General features: G+C 37.3%; 1 protein-coding gene across 4 annotated transcripts in view; it reads right to left on the reverse strand.

Annotated features, from left to right (window-relative positions):
• OSBPL6 (oxysterol binding protein like 6) overlaps positions 1–23,742 on the reverse strand; it is a 97,515-nt gene that overhangs the window by 11,300 nt on the left and 62,473 nt on the right. For 2 of the 4 annotated variants that reach the window (XM_064434327.1, XM_064434326.1), the window contains exons 11-23: positions 19,076–19,150; positions 14,704–14,869; positions 13,621–13,751; positions 11,475–11,582; positions 9,028–9,165; positions 8,071–8,158; positions 7,618–7,871; positions 5,182–5,319; positions 4,795–4,858; positions 4,133–4,211; positions 2,736–2,880; positions 1,620–1,764; positions 531–657 (exon numbers count right to left, since the gene is read on the reverse strand). In XM_064434327.1, coding sequence (XP_064290397.1) covers positions 531–657; positions 1,620–1,764; positions 2,736–2,880; positions 4,133–4,211; positions 4,795–4,858; positions 5,182–5,319; positions 7,618–7,871; positions 8,071–8,158; positions 9,028–9,165; positions 11,475–11,582; positions 13,621–13,751; positions 14,704–14,869; positions 19,076–19,150 — 1,658 coding nt within the window. The remainder of the gene's footprint in view (positions 1–530; positions 658–1,619; positions 1,765–2,735; positions 2,881–4,132; positions 4,212–4,794; positions 4,859–5,181; positions 5,320–7,617; positions 7,872–8,070; positions 8,159–9,027; positions 9,166–11,474; positions 11,583–13,620; positions 13,752–14,703; positions 14,870–19,075; positions 19,151–23,742) is intronic. The other 2 variants (XM_064434329.1, XM_064434328.1) reach the window with 1 other exon arrangement.

Below are 23,742 nucleotides of genomic sequence, written 5' to 3' on the forward strand. Positions count from 1 at the left end.
AGCAGGCTGTATAGCAATCACACAGTGTCTAGTCCAAGGGATTTTCCAGCACCCATCATCACAAAGGACAAGCAGAAGCCAAGTGTGTTGTCAGTGTTGTACTTTCAGATCCTGCCTGAGATGCGACTCCCCAGCTACGTGTACCTGACCTACAGCCTAAGGCACACGCTTTGTTCAGCAACTTCAGCACATCACAAACACTGAAGGACTATCAACTGAGGATTTGGAGGGAATTAGTGTTGCTTCCATCCATAGCAGAAGTGCACGGCATTTCAGAGCCTGTTTTTCAGTTTGTCATGAGGAATCTGCCCCAAGGTTCCACTACAGCTCTGTGGCATCAACAAGAAGCATTCTAATTTCCCTCAGCTGGGTTAAGCAGAAATTTGAGTGCAATACTGACTATCTTCTCTACTAGCAGAATCCTCCACAGCTTAATTCAGACTGTAGTGAAGATACAAACAGAATTCAAGACTCAGTCAAACTCAGCCTTGAGCCCACCAAATATTAAATGTATAAATAAGCATTCTTGCCTTTGATCTGGCCTGAATCGTGCATCTGTTGCAGGAAGAAGATCTTTCAGTAAAGGATCTAATTCATTGAGCTCAATAGCAAACCTTGTGAAGCCGTAATAACGCTCATAATTGGTTGGCATGGAGCCTGCACACATAAGACAAAGGAAAAAGCTTTTAAGCTATTACTCTAAATATGCAAGATATTCCTTTATTTATAAACTTTTAACAGAAAAATAATTAATATATTTTACACTTACAATTAAAAATCATCAAAAGCTATTCTCTAAGTGAAAGAAAATTCACTAAATATTAACATCAACTGCTTTTCCTGCAGAGATTGTAATTACATGTTAATAGACTCAAAGCTTTCATGATCTTCCATTTTAAACAAAAACTAATGTATTCAAGCTTTTCAAATTAAAAAGTTTCCCGTTCCCCAGAAAGTGGGTCTATCAAATGTCTGTCTAAAACCTAACCTTAACTGATCTTCAGAGTTCATTTTGGAACTTAGCACACACTCACAGACTGATTTGCAACTACAAGAATTCAGAACAGACATTGCAGAGAGCAGGGTGCAAAGTACGATTCAAAATACGAAAAATAGAAAGTAGAATTCAAAATTCTAAGAACGGTAATTCCTGGATAATGCATTTATGAAAGATACAGGTGCAAAGGATGACTAATTCAACCTCAGGCCTCTAAGCAAGCAGGAAGTTGAAATGAAATCCTGAAAGCCCCAGGTGTTCACCACCAATCCTTTAGGCTAATAAAGCATTAGGACAACAAACTCAATAAACCCCTATTTGGTGAATCCAAAAAAGTTACCCTGCTCTCTGTCAGAAGGCAGACAGGCCTGTCCAGATGCCCAATTTTTATCTTAATTTTATTCTTCTTTTGACCCCAAGGTCCCAGCACATCTGACCAGGAGACAGACTGAGATGTAAAAGATTATGCCCTGTAAGACCATTTCCATTTACCATTATTATAAACCCACGTAAATTGTTGTTTGCGTAAACAGGGATTTATATTTCTCTAGTATTATTCCTGCATTTAAAATGAAATCTAAAACAGCTTCACACCTTCCAGAACTTTTTACAAGCCTCTTACCTGGTCTCCATATGCATTTGGCTGAAGGTGCAACCCCACAATAGAGGCCTTCGTGCCACTTTCCAAAAAGGCGGTGAACCACCTTCCCTTCTTGATCTATCACAACGCCCTGGACCTCATTTACATTTGAATTCCAGTAGTTCACCTGCAAGTTTAACCAAGAATTACTAGCTCATACTGTTTTTCCAACTACCCATTGTACCAAAACACATAATGAATGTCTCTTGGCACGTGGTGCCAAATGTCCAAATTCTGTGTTGGAACAGCTCACCTGGAACTAATACCAAAATTCAAAAATCATATGGTCCTAACACTAACTGATTTATTATAGGATAAACACTGCATAATTTGCCATGTGGTTTTATAAAAGCATTTAAATTAACTGCACATCTGGGAACTACATTCTCATTCATTAAGACAAATCCCACACAATTCTACAAAAATGACCCTTTGCCTGTCAGAGCCAGCTAACACTCCTCTTCCTACATGAGGAGGCATTGAATATATATGTAATTTTATGGGAATCCTTTCATGGTGCTGAACACTATATGCAGCAGGAAGACATTCAGCCAGTATTACATTTCTGTTTCTCTTCTCTTTTTGCTTTCCTTAGACACATTTAGCTCTTACACCTTCATCCAAGAGCCAGTTGCCCTTTCTCAGATGATCGAACAAAACACAAATTTCAGATTTATGTTAACACTCCATTGCTAACACTAAAATGATATCAATGTCTTTTGTTGTAATGTGAAGAGAAATTTATTTTTAGGGAAAATACTTGATAGTAAGATAGCTATGTAAACTTCTATTTTTATATATGGTCCTTGCCTGGATATTAAAATACTATGAACCAAAGCAGCAATACGTAATATAAAGAGATAAAATATTGACCGACAAATTCTAGTAGAAGGAGAAGAAAAATGGCATGGTAGTGTACAGTGACTCTGTGTTTTCATTGTGTTAATATTAAAAAATATTGGCATTTCATTTCTGATAAAAGGAATAAAAGATGAAGTGTAGAATATGGACTTCAGGAATAGTGAAGAAACAGCTTGATGTACCCTTAAATTACACAGTTATATGAATACAAGATATATATTAACGTCCATATGTTACCTTAACAAAAGTGAGTTTACAAATACAAACACTGCTTTTTGTGTTTCTGATGGTTATCTCTCCGTAGTGCTCTATCCATCTCCTTCCACTAAGAATATTATGTATGCAAGTAGTGACTTTGTTCCAGACATAGTAATCTCCATACCTAAGAACAGATTAAGAAGTAGTTGGTAACATCTATTCATCATGATCATTACTGACAAAAAAGTAAAACATTGCTCCTTTATTGTAAAAACAAACCACATTGCCCAAAAACACCCACAGAGATGACAAAGTCCTGTATCTGGTTACATCACTAATCCTCCTTAGAGAAGCTCACCTAAACTCCAGGGCACAGAAAGGTGCTATAAGCCACAAATAAACACATTATGAGCCACTGAAGCCCTGCATGGCCTATTCACTGTCTTCAGGGCATGATGTGCTATTCCTATAGGGGCAGGATAGTGACTCCAGGATCAACATAATGCTGAATTGAGACTACAAGCAGAAAATGCAATTAAATCACAAATAGAACAAAATAAATATGAAAACCATACCAAGAGTGTGGGAAATTTGGACAGGAATCAAGGAAAGTAAGTAGGAAGCCAGGAGCACACTGGCACATCATCCCTTTGCTTTTGTAACAACTATCCAGTCAGAGCATCTCTAACATCAAACAGGAGAATAAAACCAGAGAATTACATTATGCAAAGCACATTCTCCTTCAGAGTTTAGGGGAAGGCATGAAGACAGAAGACAAGGGTGCTCCAGACTGTATTTACTTCAATTTTATAAGATGGATAAAGAGGTGAAGTGACGCTATACTGGTAGTTGCAGAAAGAAAGGCTGCCTGCAATGTACAGGAGCAAGAACACCACTACAAAACCAGAAGACATGTTTAAAGTATCCACTCCTTGCATATTCTTAGGATTTACAAGCTGCAACTAGTCTCACTGGTGGTGAAACGACTGCTTGTCACTACTCTGCCAACATCTCCATACAAATTATGGAGAATATACTTTGATTTATCCACATTTTGAAAGAAGACCTTTCATGATCTGGTTGTTCTGAGGGAAGACACAGTGGCATTGAGAGCCTTAGGACAGCACCAGCAGCTGACAGTCCTGCACTGCAGCCTTGCTCTGAACAGCTCATCACTGCTGTACACGTAAAACATAGGTTCTCACTGCCTCTCTCTCCATCACTTTCTAGAGTGTATATTTTTCCTCCAAAACCAAAAATAGATCTTCAGGTTCAAAAATGTTCCACTAGTCCCACCTGAAAACTAAGGAGAGATTAGAGCTGGGCATCAACCCTCACCAGTACAATCCACATCATGTCTGCTTACCCCAACCCATTCACAAGGCAGCACAGACTGGAGTGCACCAGAGGGTGAAAACAAGAGGAGAGTAGCTTACTTTGGAAGAGTCACATTCAAGGTTCCAACAGGCAGAATTTCCATTGATTTTCCCCAGAATTTGTTTTTCCACCTGATATCTGAATATAACAGTGAAATACTTAAAAAACTGAAACTACCAAGGTCTCCCCCTTGCACTGATCTGTGTGGCACCAGATCATCTGTGCTGGACTACCCAATTCAAAACAGGGCAGTAGATAGTACAAATTTGCCATGAAAATACTAAAGCAAAAAATACTAGAAAATTACATTAGGTCAGAAAAACTAAATGTAAGTTTAATTAAGAATCATGTCTGTGCTGCATGATTGTCAAATGTCTTGTGCAAACATTCAATACAAATTAAAGGCATACATCAGCAGGCACAAGGAAAGAAAGAGTAATTTTTCCAACTGTAAAAAGAACTGCTTGTGTTTGTAAGAAATAGTAATTTTATTGGTAAAAAATTTTAAGTGGGAGAGTATAAACAGGCTGCAAGTGCAGGGGAACATGTTTGCTCACTGTTAATGAGAATTTGGAGTAAAATAGATCATCAGTTTATAATATGTCACTTCAAAATAATAAGTATAGAAATTCTCAGTAAGTTCCAAATGAAAAGCTCAGCTTTCACAAATGTTTTGCTTCATAATAAAAAAGGAATTATGCTTTTGAATTAAAAAGTATACCTTGCCAAAACACAAAGTTTTTCGATTCACAGTGACATGCCGAAATGGGAGGATGGTGGCTAACCTGAAACACAGTTTGGTTGAGTCAAAAACATTTAATTTTCATTCCTAAGACAGTACAATTTTTATTGCAATGTGAAAATACGAAATATCTCATGTTGCTATGAAAACAGATACAACTTAAGTGATTGTACTTAAAACAATTAGCAATTACTATAAAGATGTATTCCTTCTAGCATTTAATGAAGTCCACTCATATTAACAATATTTATTTACTTCTAAGAAAGCAAACCATTCTAAGTAGAAAGAAAAATGGGATTATTCTATAAAATTAAGAACAAAATATATAAATCTAAATAGGAATGTCTATCTAGACACAAGGTTTACCTGCTCTGAGAAAAATCGAAATCCTTTGTCTTCTCTAATACATTCATAAGTTTCACCAAGCACTGGGTTAAATGGCTTGCTTCCTGCTCTGAAGTATGTAGAGGCGTAGCCTGATGCTGCAAAGGCAGCTATGAGAACCTGCAAAAATACAGACCAGACCATGAGAATAGGCAGAGACTCTTGTGCATGTGCCATCACTGTGTGGTACCACACAACTCATTTTGCTCAGAGTGACAATTGGAATAATGAAGCATGACTGACAGTGAAACCATGCATCCCAGCCAGAACCACTGTAAACTTTATTTCTTATGTTGATATAATTTCTTTTTCTTCATGGCTTCATTCAGTCTTTCAACAGTCCCTTAAAATGACAATCTGCACATGATACAGGTTTTTCTGCCTTTGACCAGGCTTATCATTAGTGACCTGAAACAGACCCAGCTCTAGTCCTACTTCCCATAAATAAATATTATTTAATAACTTCTAATTACAAGATCACATACCATTTTCCTATAGGAACTATTTTATTTGCTGCCAAATATAAACAGTTCCCACTTAGGATATTCTTAGCCCAGAGTTATCTCCAAATCTTCCACACATATGCAGCCTTAACAGCCAGCCCCCTTGTCTGTATGTACAACCACACTTTAATCATCTCTAAGCCAGGCCTGACTGGGATTAATACGTGAAGTGGCATGCCATGGTTATTTAGTTTACAGGTCACATTTGCAGAGTTTTGAAAAAAAAAAATCACATCAGCCAGTCAGAAGACCAAACAAAACTTCAGAAAAACAATGCAGGGATAAAAATGAGTCAGCTATTGGCAATATATATTTGCCCAGTAGGGCAAATCTTTAACCAGCTTCCCCTCTCCTCCTGCTAGTGAGGACACAACCCTCATATGAGGTTTTACGTGCTTTGTTTTCTTCTCACTGTGTAATTGGTGCTCCATTCTCTATTCATTTTGTATTGTTCAGAAATGCAGTACTAACAAAATTTACATTCTTTTCACAGGCTTTTCTTCAACAGTAAAAACCTTCATTCCTCTAAGACTGTTTAAAACAGATTAATTAATCTAAAAACAGATTAATTTCAACTTGCTTTTAAATTTAACTCTAGGACACTGCAGGAAAATGAAGGGGTTTACTATCCTTGCGATACAGAGAGCAATGGAAAAAAAAATGGTTTTCCGCTATTTTTGCTATCTTCAGTAAGCATCCAAAAGTCCTGCTCTTTCAAAGAACAGTGAACAAGCAGTAACACATTCACAGCATTGCTGCCATAAGCTTTGGGTATTCAGCTCTTTTCCAATTAGTCCCATATGCCTCAGCTCAGGTGTGCAGTTTGCTTTTTTAGGGATGCTGTTTGGTTGTATTCCCAAATACTGCAGCAGACATCTGTAGCAGAGAAGGGGATTGAATCCACATTTCCAAGGAAGCTTTAAGTTGCCCCATGGCTTTTCCTTCTTGAATTCTCCCTACTACTTCAATATTGACCTTCCAAACTTTTCAATAAAGGCAGCAATCAGTCTGCTTTATTCATTACAATCCTGCCCACTCCTTACAGAATCTCCCTCCTTTTGCGAGGGACAGAATCACAGAATACTCTGAGCTGGAAGGAACCCACTATGATCACCTCATGAGTCTTGTAAGAAAACAGAATGTGATGATTAATAATTCGACTCCCTTTCTCAAGGCAGGTTCAACTTCTTCAGTGTTTAGGACTCCTCACTCTCCTGCAGGCCCTGTGAACATGGCAGTTCAGGGACTTGAGTGTGTGACTGTGTGACAGCCAAAGGTAACCTCTCTTCTCCCAGCTATCCACAGTGCTGCAAACCCATACCAGGGAATAGCAGATACCCTCAGCAACAACGCTCCAACTTTCCCTTACAGCCTTTCCCTGAGTCTTCTGAGGAAAAGGAGACATGACAGAACAAAGCACCCTGAGAGCTGAGCACAGGCTGCTAGCTGTCAGTAAAAAAAAACAAAACGGACTTACAGGGGAAGGCAAACTTTGTTCTGGTGTTTTGAAACTTCTCTCTTAGAAATTACCTGGGAGGACACCTTATTCACACCTATATTGATCATAATGCAGCCACAGACTTGATTAACTCTTGAAGGCTGCTGGATTTGATCACTGAGAGCTAGGAAAGGATGCTGCAGGGTTAGAAACTGCCAATGCCTACATCTACAATCATACAGCATGAGATCAATTTCATATAAATGAGTTACAACTGCAGGAGTTGGTTTGAGGTCAAGAAAAATCCCACAGCCTTGCTCAGATGAAACCTAACACCTGTAACTGTTCGCAACACATTTGTGATCCAGCAGGGAAGTCTGTTGTGTGACCAGGAGGAGAAAGAGATGACCCTGCACAGACCCCACTCAACAGCTCCCTTTCTAACACAGACAGAAGAAGATCCTCCAAATGCATTACCATGCGCTCATAAGGATCATCTGTTTCAGCAGCCTTGTCCAAGAGTTCACTGTATTCCAGCTCTTCACAAAGATGTTGCAAGGTATTCAGAGGTTCATTTAGCTCAACTGGCATGGATACTTTGGAAAGATCTTTGCCAATGTTATTTCTCAAAATATTCCAGAGATTGATGTTACTGGTGTCAGGGCTGGGAGCTGGGAGACAAGTCCTCCGTCCATTTCTGAATGCGCCTCCTGTCAGCTCACCATTAAGAACTGGGAAGGGAAGAAAAACATTGTCATAAGAAAGCACCAGACTAAGAAAAACAGAGCTCTCCATTCAACCAAATCACTGCCAGAACAAGCAAGCCCAACTTCATTGTTTTCAGCTGAGTTTGGACTTGTATTGACATGCAGTAATTCTGGCACATGAACACAACCAATGTAATTTCTCAAAGTTTGAAACACAGTATACTTTGCCGAGAAATGTTGTCTGCAACACTGGTGTTGTCCTCAGATATATTGTCACTCACATCACTGATATAAGATTCATCATCAGAAGCCTAAAACATAAATTAAAACATCCATTAACTCAAATACATATAAAACAAAACAGGCAAAAATAGTTAACTGAAACACAAATATTAAAAAAAATCTCTATCCAATTAAAACTATTAACTAAATGAACTGAATGTTTCAATCTCTCCATAGTGCAAATGCACTAAAATGTCAAACCAAATGCTACATTGTGCTCACGTTTCTGAATTCCTTATTATCCAAATACAGACTTGAGATCTGCAAAAGGTGACTTCAAGTAAGATCAGGGATGAAAAAATTTGGTAACATAATGTGCTAGGGATGGGAGGTGAGACTAGATAATCAGATTTGTGCTGTTTATAAAGAACCAAACAATAAAACGTGACTTATGTTTCAGCAAACAAATTATGTAAACATCAATCTATCACTTTGCAAAACAAGAATCTCATCAACATTAAGAATATTTTTTAAAAAATTTTACACCACTTTTTTCATGAAATATTATTTTTTTGTCTATTTCACTCATTACAGAGAATAATTTTGTATACATATGTAGTAGAAGATTTTTTTAAAGAATATTTGAAAATCTAAATTTAATTGACTGCACAGCCATCTGTAACTGTCTATGTCATCCTTAGGTGGAACTGCCATAGCCTGGAAAGGACATGTACTGAACAGAAGTTACTGACACAACCAACTTTCAACTCAGTTTTACTCTTCAGGGAACTCCTGCACTTCTTCATGTGATCTCAGGTTTGTTTATCTACACTTTACACATTCTGATACCTTTTTATTCTAAGTAGCATTACTAAAAAGAATAAAAAAATCACTAGTGGTAGCACTACCTAACTGTGTCCTGCAGCACATCTGCCACATGCTGTCACACACAGCCTACCTCGTTTTCTGACGAGCTGGCAGACAGAAGCACTTCCTGTGCATCAAAGAACTCTGAAACAGATTCAGACATAGAGAGCCTGCTTTCATTAGAAACTTGCTGAGACAGTGGCAAACTGACATGAATTTGTTCACCCGTCTGTAAGTAAAGCACAGAAATGTAAAAGTATTATTTCTAATATTAAAGAAATACACATAGAAGGGTTAAATCACCTGAGTAAGATTTTTATGCCACATACAAGCACAGTGTAAAGACAGCATTATAGTAGCACTGTGTGTGTACCTAAGAGAAGAGACTGAGAATGACAAAATAAAGTGCATTTTGAGCTGTGGGATACATGTCATCATTTGAGGCCTGCCCAGCATCTACTGCCAAGTTTTAGCAGCATGAAATTGCAGATCTAGTTCTCTATGCAGAGAATTGATTTTGTGGACAATAGCTAGATTGTGTCAGACAAGTTCAATCATGAATTTCAGATTAAATGTCCTCTGGTAATAACAAATTACAGCACTGGGAGCTAGTTTTGATACAACTATATTTAATTATAAAGATTTATAAGGTCTGGGAGTTATAAATTACTTTCCAAATAAATGACCTTGTGAATCAGTTTAGTAACAATGTTTGAAATGTTTGAATATTTAGGAGGATAGCTATAATATGTATTTTTATGGGATTTTATTTTATGCTTACACTCCAGATCTCATTTGCATTATGCCATTAACACTGACCCTACTAAAAGAAATGAACTCTGTGTTTTGTTATAAAGAAAAGTAACAGCAAAGGCAAGGATTTAAAACTGTGTTATGTTAATGTCAGTAGTGCAGCAAAGTAAAACAGAGAATACCCTCCTCTTCTTGCTAGTGGGATACCAGATTTCAATGTTACCCTGCAGGCTATCACATTAAGAAAAAATTAAGACGCTCTCCCTGTACCATTTTACCACAGGATCTGTTGTTGTGGAGGGAAACAGATCTTTGACTTAATCCCTTAATTCATACAGCACGTTGTTGCTGGGAGATAATACAGATGAAACTACTGAAGCCCTTTTAAACACAGTCAACTCTTCAGATTGCAACACAATCCCCATTAATCTTATTCCAGGACTCCTGCATATGGTTCTGTTGACATCTTAATGCTGTAGAATTATTCTATACAGTTACCTCAAAAAGCACTAACAAAACATCCCAAAAAACATAAACAAGTCAGGAGGTCAAAACCCTTTTTTTTTCATTAGGACTTATAAGATTGTAGATAGATTGTGATGCTTGATGACTTATAATGAAAACAGAGGCTCATTTTATCGTAATCATTACAGGAAGTGACCAAAATTTTGAGGTTTCACATAAACTAGAGGGACTTGGAAAAATACACAAGCTCCTACCTGAAAAAGACCCTCACAGAGGCATTATCTATGTGCTGAAAGATTATAGAGACATGTATAAAACAAGCAAGATAAGTGAATGAGAGTTCTGGAAACTTCTTTGAAAAACTTCTTCAGTCAGGCTTACTTCTGCCAAGACAATGATGAACAAATGAAAAAGGAACAGTTAACCAACAAAAAATACAGAACAGAAGAGAAGTTCATTGCCCAGAACTTCACTGCAGATTGCTGTGCTGTGGCACCACTTCACTTCTATGTTCTGTTGCTAATCTCCAACATGCTAGATTCTTGGAAAAATTGTTTAGACAGTTTCAGAAAGCAAATAAACAAAAACAATTTTACCTTTCTTGCTTGTTGGAAGAAATAACTAGGAGACAAGACTATGATAATTGAAATGGCATATGCACAGAAAAAACATAGCGGAAATGACAAATCAAAAACATTTTTGTAAAATGCAAGGAGAATGGTTGCCAAAGTGACCACACTAATTGTAATATATTATTGTCCACAAATTCAGATTGTCACGAGGGAAGCTCACTGTTATTAACACAAATGTTTGTTAATCTGTTGACTAAGGAAAGTAAAACAAGAAAAACTAGATGTTGCAAAAAATATTACTGCAGTGCTTGGTTCATGGACTGAACCTTTTGATTTTAACAGTACCACTCAAGATTCTAAATGTGATACCCTTTAGACACTTGCAAAATCAGGTCATTAAATAATTAATTGTTCTGTTGATTTGGCAAGAAACTAAGGTGCGGAATTGGTGTGATACATTCAAATACAGTAAAACCTCACTAATTCCCACAGCCAACAATTAATTTTCCAAAACTGGAGTCCTTCTCTGTTCCTCTAAAGAGACCAAGCCAGGTTCTTTCATGTCTGACATATGGAAAACAAAAAACTCAAGTTTTATTGTAGGTAAGGAAATATAACCTGACTTTTTCTATGACTGAACATTTGGCAATCTGAAAAATTCAATAATTTTTCAGGTGTGTTTCAGCTATTTAGTGAGAATTAGCAAGGTTTGTTCGTACTCTAAATCCATTAAAGGCCAAAGTCTTACCTCATCAGGACTAGGGATAATATTTACACTGACAACCTGATCACAAATAACAGATTCTGAATGTATTCTGTTCAAGCGACTCCTTAGTTCAGCATTCTGGTTGAGAGCCTTAAAATAAAAATTGCACATTTCATTTAAAATTAAAATGTAAACATTAAATAAAAATAAAAATAAAAAAAAATTAAAAACACAAAAGAAGAAGGAAAAAACCTTCTTTCCAGCAATTTCCTAAAAAAATCACAGAACCTCCTTTCTTTCATTTATAGGGAGATACCTGTTTTGAGATCCTCTCTAACATGATTTCATCTTTGGTTACTTTGCCTTCACTGTTTTTCAGGAGAGGGGGGGGACAGATGTTCTCCCACACTGTAACACTGGCACTCTCCCTTAGTTCTTCAGAGAGCTCTTTGGCAGGTGTACTGGTGGGTTATGCACATTATGGAAATGGGGAGTGGATGCAGCAACAAAGAGTGAAACTGCAGAACAATACATAGGAGCTACCCACAAAATGCCCAGAGAGGCAATTGTTGGTTTACATCTATACAGCCTCTTCTGAGTCAAGGTTATTAGCACTCAGAGGCTGCAAACAGAAATTGCTTCCTTTCCAGTAAAACCAACATATTCGCTAGGATCATTGTCTACCCACCCAGATCAATTTTACAGGTTTGTAAAATTGTACTTATTTCAAACTACTGATCCACTACAGTATCACAAATATCAACAGAATTCAACTGATGTCTGGTATCTTCTGATTTTTCTCCTATTCTAAAGTCCAACCTAGATTATAAATTTGGGTGCATAAACATATATTATCTGTTGGTTGGAAAGACTAGTGTGTGAGATTCTGAAATCCAGAAGTATAATATGCTACATATCTAGAACACGGCTGACTTAACCTTAATATATCCCCAGCACTGAAGATTACAGAAAAGAACAGAAAGACATTTTGTTTCAGTAGAAAAGGACTGTTGCAATGAAGTAAGAACCTTCTTCTGTCTCCCCCTAGTGCAGACTGAGGAATAGATTGCATGAATGTACTAAAACAAAGAAAGACCAAAGGAAAATAGGTAAGCTTAAACTGTCACTGGACAGTTTAAATTACCCAATTTTGCTTTGTTCTGAAATGGTCTGGGTATGTTCCTGGTTGGCATCCCTCAGAGAGGGAAGGTAATGACTAACAGCAGCCTGACAGTCGCTTCCTCAACAGCTCAACCCTGGTCACAAGAGTGGACAAATCCAGTCACAGTCCATTTTCCACTTCCTCTCCACTGAGGCTGTGAACTAATGTGTGACAGTGACTTTCAAACTAATCTTGGAAGCCGGGACCAAGAAGAAAACATGATCCCCTATTTCATGCAAGTTGCTAATAAAAATGCACAGGTCTTAGATAAATTTGTGTCCATAACCAGAAATGGTTACCCTTATCTCTTGTCCCTAACCCTTTTTTATCACAATGCACAGCAATCAATCTGCATAGCAAGATATACATCTGCATCCATAGAAAGGTTTGTCTTTAAACATCTGCTCATACTTCTTGCAGAGGCAGTCCTCCACACCAATCCAGCAAACACTTTTATGCTTCCTTGACAATGCATTTTGAAAAATTGAGTTATTTTGCAACCTGAGGATTTATTGTTGCTAATTTCTTCTCCCCCATTAAAGCAAATTACAATTTTTTCTTTAGCTTAAGTGGGAGAGACACTGGAGAGTTAACAGGTCTGCATCTGGAAATCAAATTTACCCATGACTATATTGCAACCCAGGACTCCTTTCGCATTTAGAGACATGGACATATAAAACAAATCCAACAATATATGGTCAAAATTTAAAACTTAATTACAGAAACAAGAATATTTCATTGGCTGTGCTGGAACAGCTCCAAGAAAGACATCTAGCATTTGTATAAAAACTTTTGATCCTTTTTCTTTACTTTGGAAAACCATAACAGATACATGCTTACACAAATTATATCCTTCACCTCCACATGCAGTGAGGTTAGATCTACATCATAACAGAATATGCCATAGTTCTGGCTGAGAACTTGGCTTCTTCTTGTCTTCTTTGAGGTGAAAGGAAATGGCCAAAATACAAAAGGAATAATGCACCAGGCAAGACAGATGTGCTTGAAATCAAATCAAGAACATACCTGAGAGAGGGACTGTCTGAGGTGAGCTATTTGAGCATTGTGGCCTGTAAGATCCTGCTCTGAAACAATCTGTTTAAGCTTCTCCTTCTCTATAGCTATGCTGTTAAAGGCAGACTTCAAAAGAGAATGCACTAAACAAAAAGAAAAAAATAAAACAGGTGTTTTCTTGGCTACAGAAATCATATTGACATCTCACAATATTTCAGCAATAAAGACAGAGAGTGAGACTTCCATCCCACAGCAATGGACATTAGAAACAAGGGCCTGAACTCAAGTAATCCATGCCAAATTAAGTACAAACTCTTACAGCTTGCGACTGCAATGTGCGTACTGTATGCTCACACATATCTCATCTGAGCATATTCTTGGTACTCAGCATATGGAAAGGTGCATATTTGGAAAAACTGTGTCCAATGTATGTTATTTTCTTTACGGTTTTTATTTGTACTTTTCAGAGTAACAGAAATATCAGTTCTGCTAGTCTTAATATCATACTAATAAAGAGAATTACTTGGTCTTTAAACAGGTTTTGAATTTTTTAAGATGTCAGTCTCACTTTTTTTTCTATGCTTGTTATATAACAGCAAACTGATAAGAAAACCTTTGTAAAATGGTATTCTCCAGTTTGTAGGACCATTCACTCACTGGCAATAAAATTGCAATTCAAAAGTACATTCCTGTAATAAGCTCTTTTTCCAATGATTCCATTGACATAGAGAAGATTGCACAAGAATGATTTCACAGGATTATGTTCAGCAGTTACATTCTGAATCATCTTTGGGGAGAAATAATGCATTTTGTTGAGGAAAAAAATGTTTGCAAATTCAGTCACTTATTTACAGAATGGAGAAAGCAGTTTAGAAGACTTGGAAAGCAATTTCAGAGTTTACCTATCTGTACATTTATTACATGCATGGAAAATATAAGAAGGATAATATATGTAGCCTTTGTGTAAGCCACCTGAACAGCTAAAAACTCTTATACAGTATCACCCAATGCAGATGAAAGGCCTGGCTAAGCGAGGGCAATAAATAAACACAATAGAGAAGCACATTACAGGGAAGACTTGGCATCTCCAGCTACCTTTTTGTGCCATCAAGCAGAATTCTTCTTGAAGCTTCATGTACTCAGTAGAGCACTCCAGAGGGTCTGCCACATGGCTTGGGGGAGCCTGAAACTCAATGTCTGCACAGAGGTTGGGGTTGGATGAATGCAAGCGGACAGGTGACATCGTAGCACTGAAAGGGACCTACAGTGGGAAACAGAGAAGAAATGTTCTGTAAGTGCAACCAAACTTGTGACTCTGTTGAAGCAAAACAAAGATTTCTTCTGAAAAGACTTAGTTCACAATGTGAAGAATATGACAAGACTGAACATGTAACTTCTTACTCTCCTAAATCTCAACACAGCTGATGCAGACTTCTCTTGAATTTTTTCACTGAAATAGAAAAAGAAGGCCTAAATACACAGCTAACACCTAATGATGGAGTATTTAAATTCTAACATTTATAAAACATGGATTATTTCCTAATTAGAAGATTACTGGAAAATTGAACCATGAGACATGTTCCTTTATATTTGGACATTTGAGAGTAATTGTAGATGAATCTGTTGTTGCAATACCAACATCTGAAGTATGAAAGTTCCCCCACAGATCTAGAAATAGGATATAATATTATCAGATATATCATTGAAGTTTTTCAAAACTAGTACATCTTCAGTTGAAACTCACTGTACTGGCAATTATGAAGAGGGAAGAAGCATACAGTCTTTCTATTTTCTTTTTAACTAAACAAACAAACAATAACATCAAAATAAAATCAATACTCTGCCTGATTTGCATTTAAAATACATGGACCATAAATACATGCAGAGAGATATAGTATAGTAAGACAAAGCAAAGAATTTAGTTTATTATCTTTCCACTTCACTTTCTCGTCTACTTTTCAGGTACAGTGATTAAAAAAAAAAAATAATGCAAAACTTTCTAAGTTATATATACATGTATCATGTACTGAGCAGATACCTGTATGCTACATATGCACTGTATGGCTACCACTGCCATATAAGTGAGGTGTGTGCATTTTGTATTTTATTTTAATATTACCATTTACATGCATTTATATGAAAATCAGGCCAATAACACAATTTTCAACTGTAAATGCAACAGAAAGACATGCAGAACTACATTTGGTCACTTAAATATTAACCACTGTTTAATGTATGAAATACTGTTTAGTACATTAAATCTAATTAATTTCATTAGATTGATCAAATGTATAAAGCAAGGATTTTCACACTGCAGCCCAATGTAATTATTCAATTATGAAAAATGGGACCAAAATATAAAATGTCTCTTCCAAGGCATGATAAAGAGCAGAAGATAATATAAAAAGTCATATTACTAAGAATTATTATCAACAGATGAGTTCTAGAACCACTGCCATCAGTGGCTGAACTTGATACTTTGTTATTTGATTAGATCAGGGAACAGTTTTATCAATTCCTTCCTGTAAAAACTGACATCAATACACATTTTAGGTTTAGGTTCCGATTCTCCAATGAAATCCTCAAAATCCTGTTGGATCTATTATCATTCCACTCATGAGCATACTCTGTGAAATAGAACAGCATGGAAAATGTTTCTCAGTTTCCAGATACGTATAGTACATTAAATAATAACTCTATGGCACCTATCTAATATAAGTTTATTCCTGCTGTCATGTATTTTGATGTCCACCTATATCAACAAAGTATATATTTTTTACTGGAATTTATTTTATCCTCATATCAAGAAGAATTTGTTAACAGAAGATGTAAAATAAAGTCCTTCTATTCATACTGGATATTTAACCCTTTATCTTCTTCACAATTACCAGGTTGCCTGTCTCAAGAGCCCAGCCTAACATTAGGTTAATGGACTACTGTGGCTAAACGTAGGTTTATTTCAAATTTGTTTTCCAAAAATTTTCCCCTCCTTCAATGGGAGAGCATGTTTCCAGAACTTTCTGACTGGGAGCATCACAAAGCTTCCACTGCTCTGGGTGGCTCCAGGAGGGCAGAGTGGGTATCTACACTGTACTTGTGTGTATGGAGAACATACCCAACCCTCCAGAAGGCAGGAAAGAAGCTGACACCAGCAACAATGCCAGAGCTTGAGGGAGAGAGGGAGAGTCCCCCCAGCCCCACAAGCCTGTGGTGATGGGGGAGGTTCCCCAGACCCACAGGGACTGGCAGAGCTGCAGGCAGGCTGCCCACACACGCAGGGGCCTCTTTAGTCACTCTCTGATGAAGCAAGCTGAAGAGATCTGCTTTAGAGCCACCATTTGTGCCTCAAACCTCAGCTGGCCAGGCTGAAAAGAAAGGTTTCTGCAATGATATTTATTGAAAAAATACTATTTTCAATTAAACCCTAGAAAGAGAATTTCCATGTTCTACAAATATGTCACACTACTTGCAAGAAATACACATTCATATGACAGAGACAAGTAGCCTTGCTGACTGCTTTAAATTCAAGAACCAAAAATACTGAACTGTTGATTGACATGAACTCTCCTCATAAGCATTTTTTAGAAAAGTTTCCAAGCTACTTTCCATAACAGATTAAAAAACACCACATTAAACAGCCATTTTCATTCTCTTGAATAGGCGACAGTCCAGGAAACACTGCCAATATACTTCTCTTCCCCTTTTTTCCTTTCATGGCTATGCTTTCTCTCTGTATTAACGGTCACTTGATCCTGACTTTACCACCCATTCTCTTTCTGGTTGTTTTTAATTGATGTTGTTTTGAAGGTTTTTGAAAAAATATTTATCTTCTTGATCCATCACTCTAGTTTTCTCCATACAGACACTTCTAGACATAACCTCACATGAACCTTGTCCCAGCTTCCTGCTTTACACCAGAGGCATTGCACCCACTCATCCATCACCTTCTTCAGAATTACATGCTCACATAGGAACAGACTGCTCCTGGCCGAGTGGCTTGCAAGGAAAACCTCTTTCTGCTGTGCATTTAGATGATATAATTCTGTAACCCTCAGTCTATGCACACAGCTTCACTGTCTGGGAGAAACAACCATTTTGTACATCAGCCAGGAAGAACAGGAACACTGCAACAGCCACAGAGTCATTTTGGTGCCTCTAGCTTTCCTTCCTCTTGCATTTTTTCCAGCTCCTCCAAAACCTCCCTCAACGGGTCCTCACTTGAGCTGCAGGTAAAAACTCAGCCACTCCCTGTTCTCTTAGTGTCTTCCAAACCAAGTCCAGCTGCATTTGTCTACTGAAGCACTCCCTAGGTGAGGAGTACAGCCCCTGCCAAAGCTGTTTAACTGCTGCTGAGCCTTCTGGTTAGAGCCTCCCACCATACTGCTCAGCCCTGCAAACTGGGAATCAGGCAGATTTCTGTGCTAGGCAGGCAGACCAACACAGTCAAAACAGCAATCAATTACAGAGCACACATTGAGCATCAACTGATTACAGAGGAATAAATTTAGATGAGTTAATTTCGAAGCTGGAGAAACAGTGATATGTCTCATATGTTTTAAAAGAGCATAGCAATAACTGAGTTTGTGGTTCAGCTAGGAGAAGCTCAAGATAGTTGGGCTTAAGCAGAAAATATGTCAGATCTAGGGGATTTTAGCTTCTGCTTGGAACAGCTGGAATACTTCAGCCTGGTGAAGTCATACACTGCTTGGGCTAGATAAGGAGTTTGCATTTAAAGCTCACTTCAGTCTTTGGCTGAACAGTGCTCCCTATCTAACTGCTGCACTTATCTGCTGATGGATTAGTACAAATGTCTATACTGGGCCTAATGAGTACTTTCTTGATAAAGCAGCAGCTGAAGATATCTTCTTGATGGCAATTCAATTTCACAAACAGGACTTCCCACAACTAATCCGCAGCCCTGGTGTTGATTTCATAGCTCCCTATTTTCTGACAAAGACTTAGAGAATTAGCAAAACTGCTACAGACACTGAGGTAGTAATATGACTTTTTGGGATTATGGAACGTAAACAAAGTGCCTCAAATGAAAAGGCTAACTGTATACTACATATAAAAATATGAGGAAATTTTATAATTCCATGGTTATTTGTAACAAATCTCCTTAGTTCTATTGTCTTGTTATAACTGTCATGACATCTTTTAACAGAATTTGATCTTTTTTTCTCTATTTTGTATAGTCTGTCAAAGACTTATTGCGTGCAGGGCCTGAGTCTGTCACTTGCACTTACATAAAGGAGGAGGAGGGTTATGTACCATGTAAAGAAGCTCAGACCCACATTTATGGAACACATTTATGTTGGGCCTGACTACTTCTAAGAATCTTAGCTGAAAGCAGGTAGCATGGACACCTCCAAAAAGTGCAAGAAACATTATTCATAAGCTTATTACACAACCAAGTTACACAGCTTCCCATCCTTAGAGCTATCCCTTGATTTTTAAATCCACTCACTGTTGTAGCCACTGCAGCTGCCAGTCTCTGCCGGCGTCGTGTTGTGCTGAACTGGCCCTTCGGTGCCGGCCCTTCCTGACAGTGAATGCAAGAAAAAAAGGAAGTAGAAAAAGAGAAGGGAAGGGGTGATGGGACACAGGAAGATGAAAGGTGATCAGAAAAGGGAGAGGGAGAGTCTTTAAGTGGGTTTCCATTTGGTTAACTCTTATGGCCTACACATGTTGAGGACATATCATGTGTTTTCAGCTGTGCATGCCAGAGTCATAAAAAGCTGGATACTTCACTAAAGTTATCTCCAGATGAGTTGGACTGCAGTGCACTCACTAAGGCGACAAAAAAAAAAATCAACTAGCATTGCCATTCAGTTATAAGGCAATAATGTAATAAGAGAACAAAAAGGATGCTACAGCACGCCAGAAAATAAAACAAAAATCAAACTCCTTCTGGAGCCACTTGATCGTTCAGAAGATGAATTCTGAAAGAGATCACTTTGCAATAGTGGAAGTGCATAAACTGTGGTCACTGAAGATGCATGTGGCACAACGGTAAAATTTTTCAATGTGTATGTTATCTAGTGAGTTTTCTTAAGTAAACATTCTTGTAAATAGCTCTGGCATTTCCAAATCCATCCTTCAGCTTATTGAATCATTTTCTCTATACATCACTTTTTTGAGTTCCACCTACTTTTCCTATACATTATTGAAGGCTCGACTTCCAAACCAAGGCAAAAACTAAGACAAAGGAGCACAATAAAAACTAAGTATTTTGACAACTGCTTCCTTTTCTGCATATCTAACTTGTGGCCTCATCCTGCTTAATTTTACATTTATTTTACTTGCAAGAAAATTTTTCACAGTACATTAAAGTCAGGCAACTAACTGTCTAATGCAGAGGAGTTCCATACCTATCATAAAGTCATTCCATTTAATCTTTAATAAAAATGCCATTATTTTGAAGCCATTTTAAGATTTTGGAAGACTAGGAAATACACCTTTCTGCCTTTAGAAAATGATTCTCAGTTCCTTTAATTTTTTCTTCTCCTGCATCCTATAGCCACTACAGTATTTTTAGATCTATCTACATTTTTAATTTTTTTTTGCAAGAAGCCTGATCATCATGCAAATAACAAAGCATAGACTGGATACATGGACACCATGCTGTAGAACAGGATATTGTACTTCAATTATTAGCTGAATTGTCTTTCTTCTAAAAAATTCCCAGTAGGGTTGCTACAGTGGAGAATGGCCAAACACTTCACTCTCTGGCTGATATTAGTGGCAACGTCACTGACAGTTGGAAGGGTTGTCTAATGATCACAGTAAAAGACTTGTGGTGCAATATTTTATACAATTCTCACATTAAAAAGAGGTGTGCATAACCTCTGAAACACTGAGAACAAACTCTGTTAAAGCAGAGAACAGGTCATATGCATAATGTAAATCTTTGTGCTCCACAAAAATATGTCCATCCTCTGAATAAGAGTATGGAAGAATTTTCTTATTTAACTAGTAGGGACAAACCTATGTAGAGAGAGAGATATGCACAAGTTTATAAGTATATAAGATTATGAATGCAGGTATGCATTCGCAGGAATAGTCAGCTTTGCAGAACCACACACTCTCCTCAACACAATAGAAAGTGAGATCATAATCTGAGTTACCATAAAAGGAAATACTTACTTAAGGGAAAAAGTAATAACTAGTCTGAGTCTGGTTTCATTTTTTAATTGAAGGCCTCAGTAAAGCAAGATGATTTTTCAGATTACTCCATAATATACAGCTCTCTATTAAACTATTCCCCCTGTGAAGTCTTGAGCTTTTGTGGGAAACCAAAATATCACTGGTTCCTTACTGTTTTGCAGTAACCTTTTTTTTTCTTCCTTTGAAACTGTCGTGAGAATGATAACTTAGCCTTTTACCCAAAGGGAAATAAATTATAATTTTAAAAGCCCCACAAAAAAGCATAAAAAACACCCAAGACAAAACCCACAACTCAGTTCTTGTACAAAAGTATAATTTGTAAAATGAATTAACACAGGTCAACTAATCTGTTTTTGCCATTTTCACAAGATTTTAAATAGGCTTTTAAAAAACAGAATGAACCTCATTCATAATAGTAATCTTTCTTAAGAGAAGCAATTAATGTATTACTCTCAAGTAAAGGCTGGTTAATTCAGCTGTTAATTCTAAACAACTTAACAGTCGTAAACACCCAAACCTGCAAAGGTACAGACAGTGCTGTGCTCAGTTTTACTTCAGGGAGTAACCCCACCCGAGTTACAGGGATCAGCTGTGTGGGCAAAGTCAACTGCACACAAAACTGGCATATTTAAGTGGTAAATATTAATCTCTGGGAAACAAATCAAGCAGCTTTACTTGCAAGAAAAGTATGCTTTAAATACATTACACACCTAGCATTCATACTGCAATGATGTGTTAGCAGGAATCCAACAAAAGCTATCTCATTAACAAAAGAATGTTTACAAGTACAATGCAAAATGTGGATGGGAGAATTCCCTCCTTGCCTCATATGCAGAGGATACTGAGCCAGCAGAAATCACACCCTCGTTCCCCACACTCACAAAGCACACACCTCTATATAAAGCTCCCTAATTTTATGCTCTCCAGAAGGATGCCCTCAACATTGTACTATCAGAACATCTGTGATGTAGTTGAAAACTGCTCCTTCTGAAAAAAAATAGGTGCAAGTACTCCTAAATGGAATTAAGTGAAACTAGCTTAAAGTTAGTTTGTTAATACTAGCATTATTCCCTAAAACTAGCAAGATGTATGGAGGTATGAAGAAAGTAATAGCACAACAGAAATTTTACTGGTACTAAATGTCAGTAATTTAATAGCAAATTATGTGTAAGCACAATGAAAACAATGTTCACAAATCAGATAAAATGATTCTCAGTAGGGGATGTCCTGATAAATGGTTCAGAAAGACTTGAAGCAGTCTTGAAAAAATGAGCAATAAGGAAGACCAATGAAGTAGAAGGAATGTCTAACAGAAGAACAAAATGGGAATTAAAGGGCTTGTAGGCATCAGAGGAAATTCACATTTTAGTGGCAACCTAAGCAAATTAGGAATAACACAATGAGTCAGTGAGGCCATCTTCCTTCAGACCACAGCTCCAGCACTCAGGAGATAGCACAGCCCTTGGAAGAATAAACTGAGTCTAGCAAACTAGCCAAGATAATGGAGCAGCCATCAAGTATTCTTTGTCTTTCATACAATTTAGAACAATTTATTGTTTCTGTTTCACTGCAAATTAATTTATAGATCAGACAACAATAACTTAATTCTTTGCTATAGCAAAATAAGCTTTATAATTGCAGCATGAAGCTTGGTAGGAATTAATGCTAACCCAAGTTAGGCAGAATTCATTATAAATTCAGAAGTAACAGACCCATGTAGAGCAGTGCCATGCACACAAACTCTCTCAGGGGAACCTGCAACCCTATTTGAAATTTTCAGGAGCTGAGGCACACCCCAGCCAAACCACGAACAGCAGTTTGATGGAAGCCCAGGCCAGTGCTACTTCAGCAAAGTGTAGGTAACACAGGAACAGCTCATTATTCACTATGACCAACCATAAATCATAATACATTGCCTGCTTTCATCACTTTTGTGGATAGGACTTCTCTGAGGTTACTGTGGCATGAAAGAAGAACATGCAATAGTGACTGACTCTTCACAGGCACGAAGTACTTGCATGCATTTTAGTGATATTTTAATTTCCCTGTGTTATTCAGCACCAGGGAAAAACTGTGATCCTTCAGTTGCATGACATGACAGCAATCACAAAAATTCCTTTGTTAATAAACCTTTTTAATACTAACAGATGCCTCATTGTTCTACCTATTGTGATTATGAAAGTATAACATGTAAAAAGAAAAATAAACTATAAGAGCTGCAATTAGAAAGCTGATGCGACTATCACCTCTTCCTTCCTTAAGATTATTGATCTTAAATGATAATTCCTTAATGTGCACATTGGGGACATATTAAAAGCTTTCAAAGTTTGTACTAATTTCAAGATATTTGAATGGATTAGAAGTTGCTGACATTTATTTACTCAGTAGCAGATATCACAGTGGTGATTGTTGGCTCCCAAAGCCAATTGAATAGTCTTCATTATCAGTTGCTTAATTATAAAAAAGATCAGCTTTTGGATGAAACCTCAGAATACACAAGTGCTTCCAACAAAACACAAGGCAGCAATGCATGCACATTATGCTTATTTCTGTGCTTTCAGTGCTAGGGAAGGATGGAGTAAATTATTCCTTCACATAATTTATTTCTTGGTTATTTTATTTGTTCCCATATTAGCCTTTTCCATAACAGAAGGCTTGTGAAAATACTTATAACTGGTAATATTCCAAGTATAGGTCTTGACAAAGACTACTGCTGTGTTTAGTATTTCATTCTGCTTTTAACTTGACTTGAAGGCAGCTGCCCTTCTTTGCAACTTTGGTATGGAATAGCATTAGTCCCAAATGGTGTTTTGGGATTTGAATACCTTAATTGACTAATATTCAGATCCCCCTCCTTTCCCTAGATGGCAATGTTTTCATATGAATGAAAATAAAATCAGTACTTTTCTGACTATCTTCTCTAGTGAGAAGAACAGAGATTTAATTTACTTCATCAGAAACATGAAA

This window comes from Passer domesticus, chromosome 10, assembly GCF_036417665.1.
Source record: "Passer domesticus isolate bPasDom1 chromosome 10, bPasDom1.hap1, whole genome shotgun sequence".
In the NCBI taxonomy this organism is placed as follows: Eukaryota; Metazoa; Chordata; class Aves; order Passeriformes; family Passeridae; genus Passer; species Passer domesticus.